The 14,557-nt window shown below is 65.2% G+C and overlaps 1 protein-coding gene across 4 annotated transcripts; it reads right to left on the bottom strand.

Moving 5' to 3' along the window:
- Positions 1–676: 676 nt before the first annotated feature.
- KLHL30 (kelch like family member 30) lies at positions 677–12,779 on the bottom strand. Of its 4 annotated transcripts, none has more exons than XM_053919289.1 (9): positions 12,688–12,779; positions 11,786–11,904; positions 10,372–11,186; positions 9,328–9,469; positions 7,580–7,666; positions 6,959–7,114; positions 5,993–6,181; positions 5,457–5,602; positions 677–4,018 (listed from the first exon to the last, which is right to left on the bottom strand). In XM_053919289.1, the coding sequence occupies exons 3-9, from the start codon at positions 11,143–11,145 to the stop codon at positions 3,767–3,769; spliced, it is 1,746 nt and encodes a 581-aa protein (XP_053775264.1). In that variant the 5' UTR covers positions 11,146–11,186; positions 11,786–11,904; positions 12,688–12,779; the 3' UTR covers positions 677–3,766. The 4 variants fall into 4 exon arrangements, with proteins under 4 accessions (XP_053775264.1, XP_053775263.1, XP_053775266.1 ...); XM_053919288.1 differs by having other exon boundaries at positions 10,372–11,183; XM_053919291.1 differs by lacking the exon at positions 11,786–11,904 and having other exon boundaries at positions 10,372–11,183; positions 12,688–12,728.
- Positions 12,780–14,557: the final 1,778 nt, after the last annotated feature.

Raw genomic sequence — 14,557 nt, 5'->3', positions numbered from 1 at the left:
CTGAGTGTGGGGCTCAGGACGGGGCCCAGCGGAGCACACGGTGGTGGCCCTTCGGTCGTCAGGCCCGGCTGACATCTAACCCTCATTCCTGGGCCCAGTGGCTGATGCTGGCACTCAGTTCCCACTCTGCCCTCCTTGTCCCCAGGAGGGACCTCAGTGGGTGAAGTCATGGGAATCCCAGCTCCCTTTGCACCCGAGAGCAGGGGGAGCCTGAAGTCAGCTTGCTGTGTGGCCTCCCGCGTCCAGGCCAGCAACCTTTGCTGGTTCCCAGAGCCTTCCCAGCAGGTGACATCATGTCATCCTCAAGTCACGTGATTGCCCCCCAACCCTGCGCCCCCGGCACCTCTGAGCCACGATGAGGACTCAGAAGCTCAGACTCTGGGCTGGCCCGAGATCACGACCGTACCACAGGAAACCCTGTCTGGGGCCAGCCCCCACCGCTGAGGTCGTCAGGGTCTCCCAGGGGCCCAGAGCCTCAGCTCAGCTCAGCAAGCGCTCCCTCAGGCCCATTATGTGCCGGCTGCAGGGCCAAGCGCTGGGCCTCGGCCCCTCTGGGACAGGCCCCTGGGCCGTCCCCGCTTTCCTACTTCTGCCCAGGGCATCTCGGGTTATTTTCTGTTAATCGTTATCATGCTTGCAATAGATTAAATTTTCAAAATTTGACTTCAGTTCACCTCTCAGTTTAATGCACAAGGGCAGACATGTGTGGCTCGGTTTGCCATTTGGGTAAGGATCGCATTCTCAAGTGTGACTGGGAAGGAAGAGGTGCTGAGCCCAAGCTGGCTGTGAGCAAAGAACCCCAGCCCCTGGCCCTGAAAACCCTGGGAGAGTCTGTTAGCTTTGAGGAAGTCACGTGGGTCCCTGGGGTGTTCGTGCCCCCGCCAGGAAAGGACTTCCTCCACGAAGGTCTCATCACGGTCCGCGTCCTTCTTCACTCCTCAGCTTCATGCCTGGCCGCCCTCCCGCGCGCCTGGTGCTGGGGGCCCAGGGGAACCCACGGCAGCCACACTTCAGGCTGAGTGTCCAGCACTGTGCTGGGCCCTGGTGACCGACGAGGAGGGATGCAGCCCTGGGGAGAGCGCATCTTCCCCTTGTGTGTGGCTGTGACCACCCCCTCCTCGGGTCGCTCCCAGACTGCAGGCCGATACAGGAAGTCCTCACTTAAGGGCATCGAGAGGTTCCACAGCGGGAAGCACATCGCACAGCAAGCTCATTTACCGCGAGCGGGCTAACTGGAGTAAACACGAGTTCAGTTCCGATGGCGCCTCGTCGACATGACAACAAAACAACACTGAGTAAAACAACCCTGCTCGAGAACCTGCCATACCTGCCGTTTCCCCTGGGCCGACTGGTCGACCCTCAGTGGCGTGGAGGTCAACATCGGCCACTGTGAGCTGTCAGGTGAACGCTTTGTTTAATCACGAACATTTCCACGGGGGTGTCCACCACCGACTGACTCTAGCGATCACTGTTCGTGCCCAGTCCCACGAACATGCTCAATGATAAGAGGGTCTCATCTGGGATGCCCTAGAAAAGCCAGGTCCAGCGGTAGTGGCTGGAAATGTCCCCACACCCTGACTCACTGGGAGCCGAAGGGCGCTGAGCGCAGCCTGGCTGTGCTGGGCTTGGCTATGGAGGACACTGTGTGGTCGCCGAAGGCTGGGGTCTGCTGGGTGGGGGTGGTGTCTCAGTTTACCCAATGCTGTCTGTGGGAAGGACGACATGCGCCCGCCCAGCAGACACGAGCGCCCTGGGGCGGCAGAGGTGCTCTCCCCTCCTGCCACCCTGCTGTGGGCCCAGAGTTTGGAGAGCTTGTGCAGAAGTTCCGAAGCTGCCTGTGCCCCTTTGCGGAAGTCCACAGCGCCCACACCTCCCCGAGTCCTCCTGTCCCGGGGGACTTTGATAGGGAAGAGGATTGCTCTTTGGACATTCCTTACATGAATGTGACATGTGTCCTTTTACATGAGTGCCTCAGGAGGGTTTGGTGCTAGGCTACAGAGCTCCCATGGGCCTGTGTGGCCACCACGCACAGTGACAACGGCCTGTCTCCCCTCTGATTCTGGTGGGGTTTGGCCGGAGGAGGGACTCTCAGGAGACTGGGGTGCAGAAATGAGAATGAGGTTGGGTTCCTGTTCTACCACTTCCTCCCGGATGGGTCACATGGCAGGTGGCAGTGGCCACGTTCCCCCAGCTCTCTTTCGGGAGTCTGCTCCTGCCCCGTCACTTGTCCCTGGGGCAGAGGGGTGGTGACAGCTCCGCTAGCCCTGGCGTCTCTCCAGCCCTTGCCCACACCTTGGGAATGGCCCTTATTACACCCTCTTCCTTTACTTAAGTTGAGGGGTCACGTGTTTCCTCTGGGGACCCTGAAGGATACAATTAGCCTGATCCAGGGGCCCTGAATAGGGCTGCTCTGCAATCAGAGGAGGACCCCCCACTTGGGGATGGCTCCCCACTGCCAAGGGTGTGCAGGGGTGGAGGTCCGCCTGGCGCCAGGCTGCTGCCCATCCGTGATCAAGGCAAGTCCACTCTGGCCTCCTGAGCCTGCGTTTTGAAGCAGTGTTTGACTGAGCACCTTTAGTAAATGTCTAGAGAACACTTCATAGAACCTTCACACAGAAGATGCAACGGTTCCAGCACCTGCATGCACCCTGTCTTTCTTCACCCACTCTGCCCGCCGAACAGGGACCTGGGCCCGGGGTGGACGCTCCTTTGGAAGCAGACGCCCAGGAGGCCCCCCGGCATCAGGGGCCTGGGCACAAACTCACTGTCCCACGAGAAATGGGCAGGACTAGTCAGTCAGGCCTGGGAGCAACCTTAGTCTGACCTACGTTGTGGGGGCCCAGGGACCGTCCTCAGAGCCAGGCTGCCAGTGGTGCCTCTGGTCCCCAGTGGGGCTCGGGGATGAGCCCGAGGCCAGAGGGAGCCGGGCAGTGTGGCTGGAGCCGGGCTGGGCCCTGTGACCTGACTTGCAGCCCCGTGCCCCTGACAGAGCCTGTGACAAAGCAGGAGGGCCACTCAGCACCCAGTGAGAGTCCATTGTCTCCTCGGTGACAAACACAGGGCCTCACTCAGGATGAGTAAGGAGCAGCAGGAAGCCTGAGCCAGCCCTGCTTGGGGCCATCAGCCCCAGGGGCTCAGCGGCAGGACTGTGTCACCCTGAGTTAGTGGCAGGCCCGGGTCCCCCTGAGGCGTGCTCCGCTGGCCAGCGGAAGAGCTCACGCTGCCCTTGCCCAGGGGGATGTTGGACAGGAAGTCACTAACGTGCTCAAGAGGCACCCCTGGGAATCCCCACACACTCCTGCCCAGGCCTCCCCCTGGGGGCTTCCGTTCTGATGAACAGCTTTCGTTGGAAGCAAACCACCCCAGGAAACAGAAAACCCTGGCCAGAGAGCGCCTGCCCTGCTCGCCTCCCTGGGAAGCCTCCGCTGAATGTCCCCCAGCCCCCCAGCCCCTGTGCTGGCAGAGGGGCCCTGTCTCCCATCCCCATATCGGCTTCTTCCTCCCACTGCCTTGTCTGGGTGCTGCCCTCCCCAGGGTGGGACACAGAAAAGCTGGACAGTGGCCTCCTTTGTCCCCAGAAGCAGCGATTTGGGGTCCTGAGTCCAGGCTATGCCACCGGTCTGCTCAGTGTTGGTGTGGTGGCTGTGAAGACGAAGACCAGGTCCCTCTGGCGTCCCTGGTGGCCCGAGCCCGGCCTGGCCAGGTGAACATGCATGGGGCCTCCCCTCGGAGGTCGGCAGCCACGTGCCCCCACACTGCGAGGGGCTCAGTGCTCCGGGGCGGGGCCGAAGGGCTGGCCCCACTTGGAGACGTCCAGGAAGACGCTGGAGGCGCCATGGTAGAGCCAGAGGCGGGGCAGGGCGCCGTGGCGGGTCCAGGCATCCCGCCCAGGGTCGTAGGCCTCCATCTCCACGTGGTAGTCGCCGTCCATGCCCTGCCAGCGGCCCCCCGTCACGTACAGCGCCTCGCCCAGCGGCACCAGGGCACCGTTCTCGTGCAGGCTGTGCAGGGGCTGCACCTGTGGGTGGTCGGCGGTCAGAGTGCAGTGGGCGGCCAGAGGTGGCGGCCGGGGACATGCGGAGACAGAGCCAGCACCCTGCCCGACGTGTCATGCAGGGCACCAGCATACCTGGGACCCGGGGCCTCACCCCAGCTTCCTGCCACTTCCCTCCCCTGCCAGGACCCTGACTCCCCCTTCTCTGGGGAGACCCCACTGCCCCCCTCTCTAGCCCGCAGCCTGGGATGATGCTTCCAGGCCCTTCTTTCTCTCCTGGGCCCAAACATGCTCACTTCTGAAAGCTGGGGTGAGGGGCATGGGGGCCTGAGCCTGGAGCTGCCTCCTAGGGTGGGGCCTGGGCTGAGCCTGACTCTCAGCAGCTCCCTTGGAGGGACAGATGTGGCCTCAGCTCTGACAGATACCCGTGTGGGGCTACTGGCCCCACGGCCCCTTTGCTGGGCCCCTGCACTGCTGGCCTTGGCCCATGCCTCAGGAGTGCCCTGGATGGGGCTGTGGGTCAGGGCCAGCAGCCTGCCCGAGGCCTGGGAGGGATGTGAGCGCTTCGGGCAGAGTCCATGGTGGACAGCAGAGAGAGGCTTGTCCGTGGCCTCCACGTGAAGGCAGCCATGGGCGGCTGCCCCCGGGGCTGGAGAGGGCAAGTGTGGCCCTGCAAGTGGGACCCCCGCCCAGAGCAGTGGTGTGAACCAAGGCCCCTCGGAGAGCGTCCAGGGAGAAAGCCCCACCCGGCAGGGCACGCCTGGCACCTGTTGTGCGACTGTAATGGGGCCTCTGGTGTTGGCGGAGCGCTGACGCCAGGGGACAGCTGTGGGCGGTGGGATGGCGGAGGCCCTGTGTGGTCTGCTGTTCAGCCTGCCCGTGGCGGCTGCAGGAGACACAGCCTCCCCCAGACCTCCAGGGACGGAGACTCTCACAGCAGGTGGGTCAGGCCCACGGCATCTGACCACAGCTGAGGCCACTATGGGCTCTGGACGCTGTCCCTCCTCCTTCTCTGGGAGGGACAGAAGGGCTGGGGCTCTGGGGCCCCCGAGAGCTGGTCTCAAGATGCCTGCCACCCACTCTCTCCCCAGGGCTAGTGGCAGACAAGAAGCTGGCTACTCCCCTCTCACCCACAGCTCAGGAATCTGCTCCCCACTTGACTGCCCCCAGGGATGGGAGGCTCACTCCCTCCTGGGCCTGGCCAACAGGAAGGAAGGGTTTTCTCTTAGCCCACAGCAGTTGTGAAGCACCCCCAGCTGAGCCTGGTTTTGCTTTCAACAGGGAGGGCAGGCCGTCCGTGCTGGGGTCAGGGCCCCATGGTGCCCGCAGCCCCCAGCCCTCGGCTCTGATGTGCTCGTGGGTCTCGGCCCAGGCTCACATCTCCCTTCTCTGCCCTCCCCCTCCTCCCCACTGTGGTCAGGGGTCCGGGGGGTGTCCCCTGGGAGGCGAGGCCGAGGCCCACCTTCTGCCACAGGTTGGCCCCGGGGTCGTACACGTAGACCTTCTTGGTGTTGTCGCCGACCAGGTAGAGCGCACCCCGCAGCGCGGCGCAGCGTGGGGAGGACAGGTACTTGGGGAGGAAGGGCGAGGCGATCACGCTCCACGCTTCTGTGGGGACACCAGGTCCAAGGAGGGCCGCTGTCACTGGGGGGCTGGGCCGGCCGGGCTCCCCTGAGGCAGCGCCCCATCTGAGCCGAGGGAGGGCGCCCCTTTCCTGGTGCTAGGAACCCACTGCGTCCCCTCACAAGCCATGCTCTCTCTGGATGGGTGGGAGGGTGTCGGGGACCCCTGGGGCTGGGGGTCTGAGGGACAGGCCGCCCCCAGCGCCTCACCCTCAGGGCGTCCGCAAGACCTTTAAGGCTTCAGGGGCCCTGGCCTGCGGCCCACCCCACCCCCCGCCTGGCAGCCTGGGCACCCACCCTCCCACTCACTGAGATGGGATTGCGGCCTTGCAGATGGGGCCTCTGGCCACCTGCCCCCTGTCCCTGGGGCGCCCACCTGTGACGGGGTTGTAGCACTGCAGGGCCAGGGCGTTGTACTTGCAGGCGCTGGAGCCCACCAGGTAGAGGCGGCCCTGGCAGCCAGCTGCCGAGAAGTTGCTGACGTACTTGAGGGCGGGGCTGATGGGAGCCCAGGTGTCGGTGTAGGGGTCGTAGCTCTCCACCTCCACCACGTCCTGGGTGGTGCCTGTGGGGGTGGGGTGAGGCTGCAGGGGGCGGGGCCAAGGGAAGCTTCCTGCTGGGGCCTAGGCTTTGGAGAGGGTCAGGGAGCACCCAGGGCGCTTCAGGAGGGGGAGGTAGTAGAGGGCACGGCCTCAGTGAGGCCGGAGAGGTGAGGGCATTCGCTCAACGCCTCGTGGCCAAGAAGGGGTGTGGGTGCTTGTAGGCAGGAATCCCCTCCTATTACAGCCCAGCTACTCCCAACGCTTCAGGGCCAGGGCACATTGGAGGGGTGGTGGTGGGAGCCCTCAGGAGGCCAGTCCCCTGGTGGGAGCCCTTGGCGGGGCAGGAGTCAGTCCTGGCAGAGCTGTGGGTGGCCCGCCCCAGCCCCCACAGAGCCTGTCCTGGGTAGGAGGGCCAGTCTGGGGGCCTCCAGTTCCTTGGGCTCAGGATCGGTGTGTGCCTTCTGCTCTTGGCCCCGACACGACGGCCCTTGAGGGATAAGGGGCTGGCCAGCACATGGGGTGATGAGTGAGGAACGGCTTTGGGGCCGGTTGGTCACCTGCAGAGGCCTTGGGAATCTTGTCTTTCACCATCAGTCCAACCACCAGGCCCCTGGACAACTCTGACGGAGTGGAGGGGTAAGGTGGTCCCCATGCTCTGGCTGGGGTGTGGTGGGACACAGTGATGTCAAAAGGACCCATTGTGCGTCCCTGCACCCCAGGGACTTCCCTGAGGAGGGGACCCTGGTCCAAGACCTGAGCCCATGGGTCTGGGACGGGAGAGGCTCAGAGGGTGGCCTCACCGCCGATGACGTAGATCTCCCCGTTGAGCGCTGCGCTGGCATGGTTGGTGCGGGCCTTCCGCATGGGCGCCACAGGCCTCCAGGCCGCCTCCGTCAGCGGGAAGCACCAGGCTTGGGTGGTCGACCAGGTGTCCGATTTGGTGCCTCGTGAGCCCCCTGCCAGGAGAGGTGCCGTCCATTCAGGCGCTTGTCAGCCAAGGTCGCCCAACCAATGGGGTCGAGGCGTCAAGGGTCCCGCTCCCTTCTCCCCAGGCTGGGCCTCCGTGCTGCCCCACACCGGGCTGGGTGGGGCCTTGGTGGCACAGTCTAGCTGGCGGCTTGGATAGGTTCCTCCATGCCTCACAAACAAGGAAGCTCTTTCCCAGCCTGGCCCCCCAACTTCTGAGATCGAAAAGGGCGAGTGACCCCTCCTGGCCGTCCCACGTGTCCACCCAGGCAGGCCTCGGCTTCAGGGGCTCCCCGAGGCCGCCCAGGGCCTGTGTCAGATGGGGACTGCTCCCCACACCCACGCGTGGTCCCTGAATTTTAAATTTCCTTGAATTCACACCATGGAAAGCTCTGTAAGAGTCCTGACTAGACTGTTGGGGGTCCCCTAGTGAGGAGGTGCCCCCTCCTACCCACCTGTAACGTAGACACAGCTGTTCAGCGCGGCCAGGGAGAAGCCCCACTTGTTGAAGTCGGGGAAGTCTGGCAGCGTCATCCAGGTCTCTGGCCAGAAGAGAGCAGCCGGGGGTCGGCGGGCAGGGCTCGCTGCTGGGGCTCCTGCCCCACAGCCCCTCCTCTACTCGCAGCAAAAGGGCGGGGGGACCCACTCAGTGGTGATGGTAACCCCCAGGGGCTGGAGTTGGAGGTGGCCCTGGGTGCTCCATGCTCACTGCCAGGCCCAGTTGCTGGTGGCCCTTCGGAGCCCGGACTGGACACAAGATGAGCCGAGAGGCAGCCGTGTCCAGAGACTGTGCTCCCACTGACCCTGCAGTCGACTCCACTGCCCCTGAGAGGACCCCTCGGATTGGTCCCACCTCAGTCCGAAGGGGTGGTTGTGAAGCGGCCTGACCTCTAGGACTTGTGTGTTGTAACAGAAGCATCGTTCACTCATGCCCACCTCACGCATCTGTTCACCCCGAGCCCCATCTGAGCTCACGGGAGCCGGGGTGCGGGGACCAGGCACAGGCCTGCGGCAGGGTGAGTGGCCCACACCCAGCTCTCGCGCACCCGCTATGCGGCCTAAGCCAAGCCCGGCCTCGGTTACTACGTCTGTGAAGTGGGGGTAATTCCCACCTCCAGGGATGTGTGGGGACCATGTGAGGTGGCGTGTCTGTCACACAGCCACTGCTCAGCTAGGGGTGGCTTTCCGGAGAGAGGGACATACCCACGTGAGACCCACCTAATGGAGCTCCACCAGGTAAACTGAGGCAAGGAGTGGATGAGAATATTTAAATCCATAAGTGGACACAGTTTGGGTTTTTACAGAGGGCAGTGGGAGAGACGCTGCCTTGGGGGTCCCTTGGGAAGACTGTGTACTGTTGATGACGGTTTCAGGACACATGGGTCATCGGGCCTTGCTGGGCAGGAGCTGTGTGACCCCCTGACTCATGTCTCTGTCACCCCAGGGCGGGGATTGCCTAGCAGCCAGGCACCAGGCCTCTTTGCCTGCCAGCGTCCCCCTGGCCACTCTCCTGGGGGGTCCGAGGGACAGCTGCTCCTGGGAGCAGCCAGCAGAGTGCATCTGATGTCAGGCCTGAAATCCCCCTGTCAGCCCCTGACCTGGGGCAGCCAGCCCCGAGCCCGCCCGCCCCCGACACCATGGGGGTGCTGGCGACCTGCCCCGAAGCCCGGGCCACCGGCCAGCCTGCGTTGGTGCTGCCCGAAAGCTGCCCGGGGCCAGCGTGCTCCCAGGAGGGGGAGGCACGGCCACCCGCAGGCCTGGCCCGTGCCCGCAGGCCCCGGGCAGCTGTGCGAGGGTCCATTTCACAGATGAGGAAACTGGGGCTCGGGGAGGTAAAGTGACCTGCGCAAAGGCTGGTCGGGAACCTGAGCCCTCAGCCCCCAGGCCACCTGCGCCACACCCCGAGGCCACAGCCAGTTTCCTTGGCCGCACAGGGCAGGGCCACAGGAGGAGGCAGCCGGCCGAGCCGCCCACCCCACACGGTGCACTCTGGGCAGCAGAGCCCCTTCCGTGGGGCTCCTTGGCCCAAAAGACAAAACCGAAGGCTGTGGCTGGAGGGAGAGGGACTGGCAGTGCCCCCCACTGTCCGCTCCCCCCAACATCCCCTGGCCCAGGCGCACCTGGGATGGGCCTGACCTGTGTGCCCCTCACAGGTGGCTCTTGGCATGTGGTGGGGGCAGCGGGCCAAGCCCAGGGTACTCACTGGCTTTGGTGTTGTAGAAAGCGAAGTTCCCATGGTGGGGGGCCCGCTCCTCAGTGTCCTCCTCCTCTTCCTCCTCCTCCAGGGCCCGCCCGCCCACCACCACCAGAACCTCCTCCAGCTGCCGTGGAAGGGCCAGCGGTGCCTGTGGGCCAGGAGGGTGGTGGTCAGAGGGAACGGTGACTACAGTGTCCCCGCGCCCAGGGCCCCGACCCTGAGGCAGGTCATGGCCTTGACATTTGGAGGCAGCTGTGGGTCCACATGTGCTTCGTGTTGGTGCATGTTCATGGGGAGGGGTGAGCTTTGGTGTGTGTGCACACACGTGTGTGCACATGCATGTGGTGACAGCGGCAGAGCTCAGAACGGTGGGGGCATCCCGCCTCCGTGTGCCCTGGCCGTCAGAACTGCTCTCCCCCCGCAACCACCACGTGCCTCTCAGATGTGTTCCTGCACCCGCCTTTGGGACCGATCCCGACACTGTTCCTCGGCCCACACCCATGGCTCCCCTGTGTCTGGGATCCCCGCCCTCCTGGGCCAGCATACCCAACTAGGGTGGCCCTGCCCCTAGGGGAAGGCTGCAAGGTCCCACCCTGGATGGTAAGTAGCCACTGTCCGGAGCTCCAGGGCCCCGGGACCCACTGCCTCTCTGGCCCAGACTGCAGGTCTCACCCCTCCCACCACCGGCAAGTACAAGGCACCGCCTAGCGGGGCAGGGCCCCCAGCTGGTTCCACCGCGAGGCTGGCCCTCTGAGGCCCAGCTCAAATGCTGCCTCCTTCAGAGAGCCCTCCCTGACTACCCACCCGTGTGAGGGTGCCCCAGCCCAGCGCTGGCCTTTCTCATGCTGCCTTAGGTCTGTCCCCGGGTGTGTCCCCCGAGCTGTGGGCCCCTTCAGGGCAGGGGGCAGGAACAATCGCTTCTAGGTTCCACTTCCCCTCCTGTTTTCCGCACTCGGGAGCACAGTCTGCACTTGGGGTGAATGGTGTGCTCTCCAGCCCCCCACAGGTGGAGTATCCGAGCTTCCCCTCCCTGTCCCCACGCCCCCTCACCTCCTCGTGGCCCTGGGACAGTGCCGTCCGGCACGCCTCGGACTCCAGGATCAGTGGCTCTGTGGTCAGCAGCTGCTGCACGAAGGGCCCGGGCACGGCGTCCAGGCGCACAAGGCTGAGCAGCTCGGGCAGGTGGGCAGCCCGGGCTGGAGGGTCGTGGCGCACCCAGCGCAGCAGGGCCTCCAGCCGGCTTTGCTCCGGCTGCACCTGCAGCAGGTCGCCGGCCAGACAGGCTGCCAGCCGGTCTCGGGGCAACTGCAGGAACTCGTCCTCCCGGGCCACGGCCTCAAAGTTCTCCCGCAGGAAGGCCCAGGCCTTGGCAGCCACACCCAGCAGCCCCTGCTGCTCCCCGAACTCGCAGATGCCCAGGCAGTTGGTGGCGTCCAGCTGCTGCTGCAGGTAGTGGCCACATGCCTTCTGCACGGCAGGGAAGTGCAGGCGCGCGGCCGTGCGGGTCAGCGCCTCCACGTTGGCCTGGGTGATGGTCAGCCGGCCCGTGTACACGAAGTCCACCAGCTGCCCCACCACGGTGGCCTCCACGTCCCACAGCTCCACACGTGCCGAGAAGCTCTCGGCGAAGTTGCCCGCGAACATGGCGTGGAAGTAGGGGCTGCTGAGCGCCAGCAGGCCGCGGTGGCAGGGCAGCTCCCGGCCGCCCACCAGCAGCGTGACATCAGCCAGCTTGGGCTGTGCGCGCAGCCTCTGCAGCCCGTCCAGCATGTCCTGGGCGTGCGAGGGCAGGCGGAAGTCCAGGTCGTCCACGTTCCGCACCATGACTGTGGCGCCAGTGCGGCCAGCCCCCCAGGAGGAAGCTGCTGGGGAGACAGGGGAGCAGGGTCAGCGGGAGCAGGTGGTCTCCTTCGTACCAGCGCTTTCCACCCCCCACAAGCCTTGTGTGGAGCGCTTTACCCGGCATCCCCCAGCCCCACCCAGTCCCGCAGCGATCGGGGCAGGATGGGGCCAGCAAGAGAACCCCAGCCCTGGGCCGCCCCCCATCTCTGGGCCACACAGAGCAGGCCCCTCGGGCTTCGGGATCCCCATGGCCCCCACCCCCACATGGACCCCTTGCTCCCTGAGCCACTGTGTTTGGGGAGGACACTGGGGACATGGGAGAGGTGTCCTTCCTTGGTCTGCCATGACCTTGCTGGTGTCCAGGGGGCCAGGCTGGGAGTCCCCTGCTGAACCCCCAGGTTTCCATCACCTCCGGGTGTGGGTGTGTAAAGACAAACCACGGGAGCTTCCTGGAGGCGGAGGTGGTGACTCGGCGATCACGTTGTCTGACTCAGCAGGTCCACCTCGGGGCTTACTTAGTTACAGCATATTTATTTGTGGGCTTCTGACGCCTTACTCTCAGAAAGCCTCCCGGAGAGGGGAAAGGTCTGCCCGGGGGCCTCCCCCCACAACCCCGAGTTACCCTCCACGTGAAGGGCTGTGCCTTGGAGAAATGGTCTGTCCACCAGGGGCCGCCTTCCTGAGCCTTACACACAGCCGTGGGGACAAAGCCCCAGAAAGAGAAGCCGGGAACTGTGGAGGCTGTGGGGAGGGGGGCCCTCTTGAGTTACAATGGCGCTGCTAGTGGTGGGAGCTGAAGGCCCAGCCCCTCCCCGGCGGGTTCCCGCCCCCACCCTGCAGAGCAGGCCCAGGCCCAGACCCAGCCGGTGCACCTGTGGGCCCGAGGGGCTCATGCCAGGACAGGTTGGGTCAGTGGGCCAGGCCAAGGTCCATCCCGCCAACGCCCCCAGGGGGGCCCTCGGCTGGGGATGGTGGCTCTGTCCTCGGAAGGAGGGTTTGGCAGGAGCCCAGTGGGCCAGCCACCGCCCCCAGGCCTTGCATTCCTGTCATTGTTGTGTCCCTTTGGCTGCTGCTGCCACCAGGGGCCAGGGGCAACAGTGGCCAACCACACTCCCTGGGGCCTTCCTGGTGCCTACTGACACCTGCCGCTCTGCCGCCCCAGCTCGAGGTGGGGCTTCCGGAGGCACCCAGAGCCTCAGCCGGGTGCCTGTCTGGGCCAGGCATGAGGAGGGCCCAGCAGGCAGGACGGGGAAGAGCGCCGACACAGGACACTGGACGCTATGGCCCTGGGTGCAGCCAGGCTGTGGCCCAGCCTTGCCCTTGCCCGCCTCTCCAGCTGGACCGGAGGGAGGCCTGCCTGCCCGGTGCCCACCCCACCCTGAGGGGCAGGCTTGACTAGGCCCCGGGGGCTCTCACCAAGTACCAGCACTGTGAGCTCCAAGGCCACGCTGTCCCTCTGTAACCCACTCTCTCCCAGTCCCCTCCCCCTCCCATTGCCCCTCTCCAGAGCCCCCTGGACCGTACCTCTCAGCGGGACACTGCACCCCGTGCTGAAGACTCAGGCTGGAGAACGGGACTGGCCAGCTGGCTGTGGGTGCGGAGGCCTGCGGGGCGGGGTGGCCCGTGGGGATGACAGGGTATTTTTAGTCTCTGCCTGCACTGGAGGGGGGAGGGCAGGCGGGTAGGGAGGGCTGGGTGGTGGGGGAAGGAGTCCGGTGCTGTCCCCTCCCGGGCTGTGCCCTCCGAAAGCCCACAGGGGCCTGGGCAGGAGGCAGGACGCATTCCTAGCTGGGGTGAGAATAGGCTTCACCCCTCCCTGTGGGCTGACTGCAGGGGTCGGGGTGTTGGTGGTGGGGCTACCCCCTTCTGCTTCCTCATCTGAGAGAGGGGACAGTGGAGCCCGTGCTGGGGACTCCAGAGGGCACACAGTGACCCCAGCTGGGGCCCCACAGGCACGAGCTGCTCCTCGGCCACTGACAGGCACCTATGTGGCCTGTTGCTCTTCTGCCAAGTAGGGAGAAGTGATGTCATGAAGAGCCGTCGCTGATCAGCGAAGGCCTCCAAAACCTGGGGTGCATGGTGGCTGGGCGCAGCCGGAGTGGCGGAGGGGCGCCCGGAGAGGAGAGGAGGCGGCCCCGAGTGCCCCCAGACTGGCGGCAGGGACCCGTGACCCTGAGACCCTGTCCCCACCGCATCACGGCCTTGGCCTCGGGGCTGCCACGGCGCCTTTGTTAGTTGTGAGAGCCAAAGAGGAGCAGGAAACTGGGTCAGCTGGGAAGACGGCAGCGGCCACAGGCGGACCTGGTGTCTGGGGCTCACCGTCAGTCTGGACCGGGACACCCTGAGGGGTCTCCGGGCATCTCCCGTGCCAGTGGTCAGAGCGAAGCCGCAGCCTGGGGTGGCCGGGTGGGAGCTGCTGCCTGTGGGCCGCTGCTCCCCTCACCCACGAGGGCCTGACTGACACCAGGTCTGGGAGTGCGGGGATGTGGCAGCGTCAGGCGGGGCCGTGTATGTCCAGAGGAGGCCCGCCAGTGTCCACTAGGGCCCCGGTGGCCCCGGGGGGACAGCCCCACTCCTGTCCGTGTCAGGTAATTTCTCAAGGGCAGAACGGTGGCACAGAAGGCTGACAGTGTGTGTCCAGGACAGAGGGCACCTGCCCACCAGCCCGACTGCTGGGCCTGCCACCTGCTGGGGAGGTGGCTGCGAGCTCTCCTGGCGTGCGCAGCCTAGTGGCACACGCAGTGACCGACGTCACCACAGTGATGGCTCAGCTCAGCACAAGTTCTCGGGCGCCTCCTCACTCTGCTCCTCACAGGCTGCCTAGGTTCTCGCCTCAGCCCCGCCCTGCTCAGCCCTAGGCTCTGTCCCCACCCTAGACGATTGATTTCAGAATCTTCCCCCTACCTTGGGCAGGGGAAGGGACCCGCTGGATGTCCCAGCCCTCACTGTATCCAGCCCCTGTAGAGGTGGGGTGCTGGAGGGGGAATGGAAAATTCGGTCTCCGCCCCCCGCTTCCCCCACACCGCGTTTTCAGGCAGGACACCGAGGGTTAACACCGGAGGAAGGGAGGATGGGGACTCTGAGAAGAAGCTGCTGTCACCAGGAGCTGCCCAGCCTGGGCATGGGGTGGACGCGTCCCAGGGACATGGGGCTCGCATGACGGGTCACTTGATACTGGGGCTCAAAAGGGATCCTCGTCAGCAGGTTGCCACTGAGCAGACAGGTTTTGAAAATACGTGGCTGGTTTCTTTTTACGACGAAAACAGCACGCGCTCACAGCGGGTAATTTGGGAAAGCAGAGACTCACTGGCTCCTTCCCGGTCCGTCAGCGTCCGAGCGAGGCAGGCAGGTGTGGTGTCCCGCTTTGGCACTTGCTTCGCCGGCATTTCTGATG

This window comes from Desmodus rotundus, chromosome 2 (assembly GCF_022682495.2).
Source record: "Desmodus rotundus isolate HL8 chromosome 2, HLdesRot8A.1, whole genome shotgun sequence".
NCBI lineage: Eukaryota > Metazoa > Chordata > Mammalia > Chiroptera > Phyllostomidae > Desmodus > Desmodus rotundus.
Note: the sequence above shows the minus strand (reverse complement) of the source record. Positions and strands in the feature narration are given on the sequence as shown.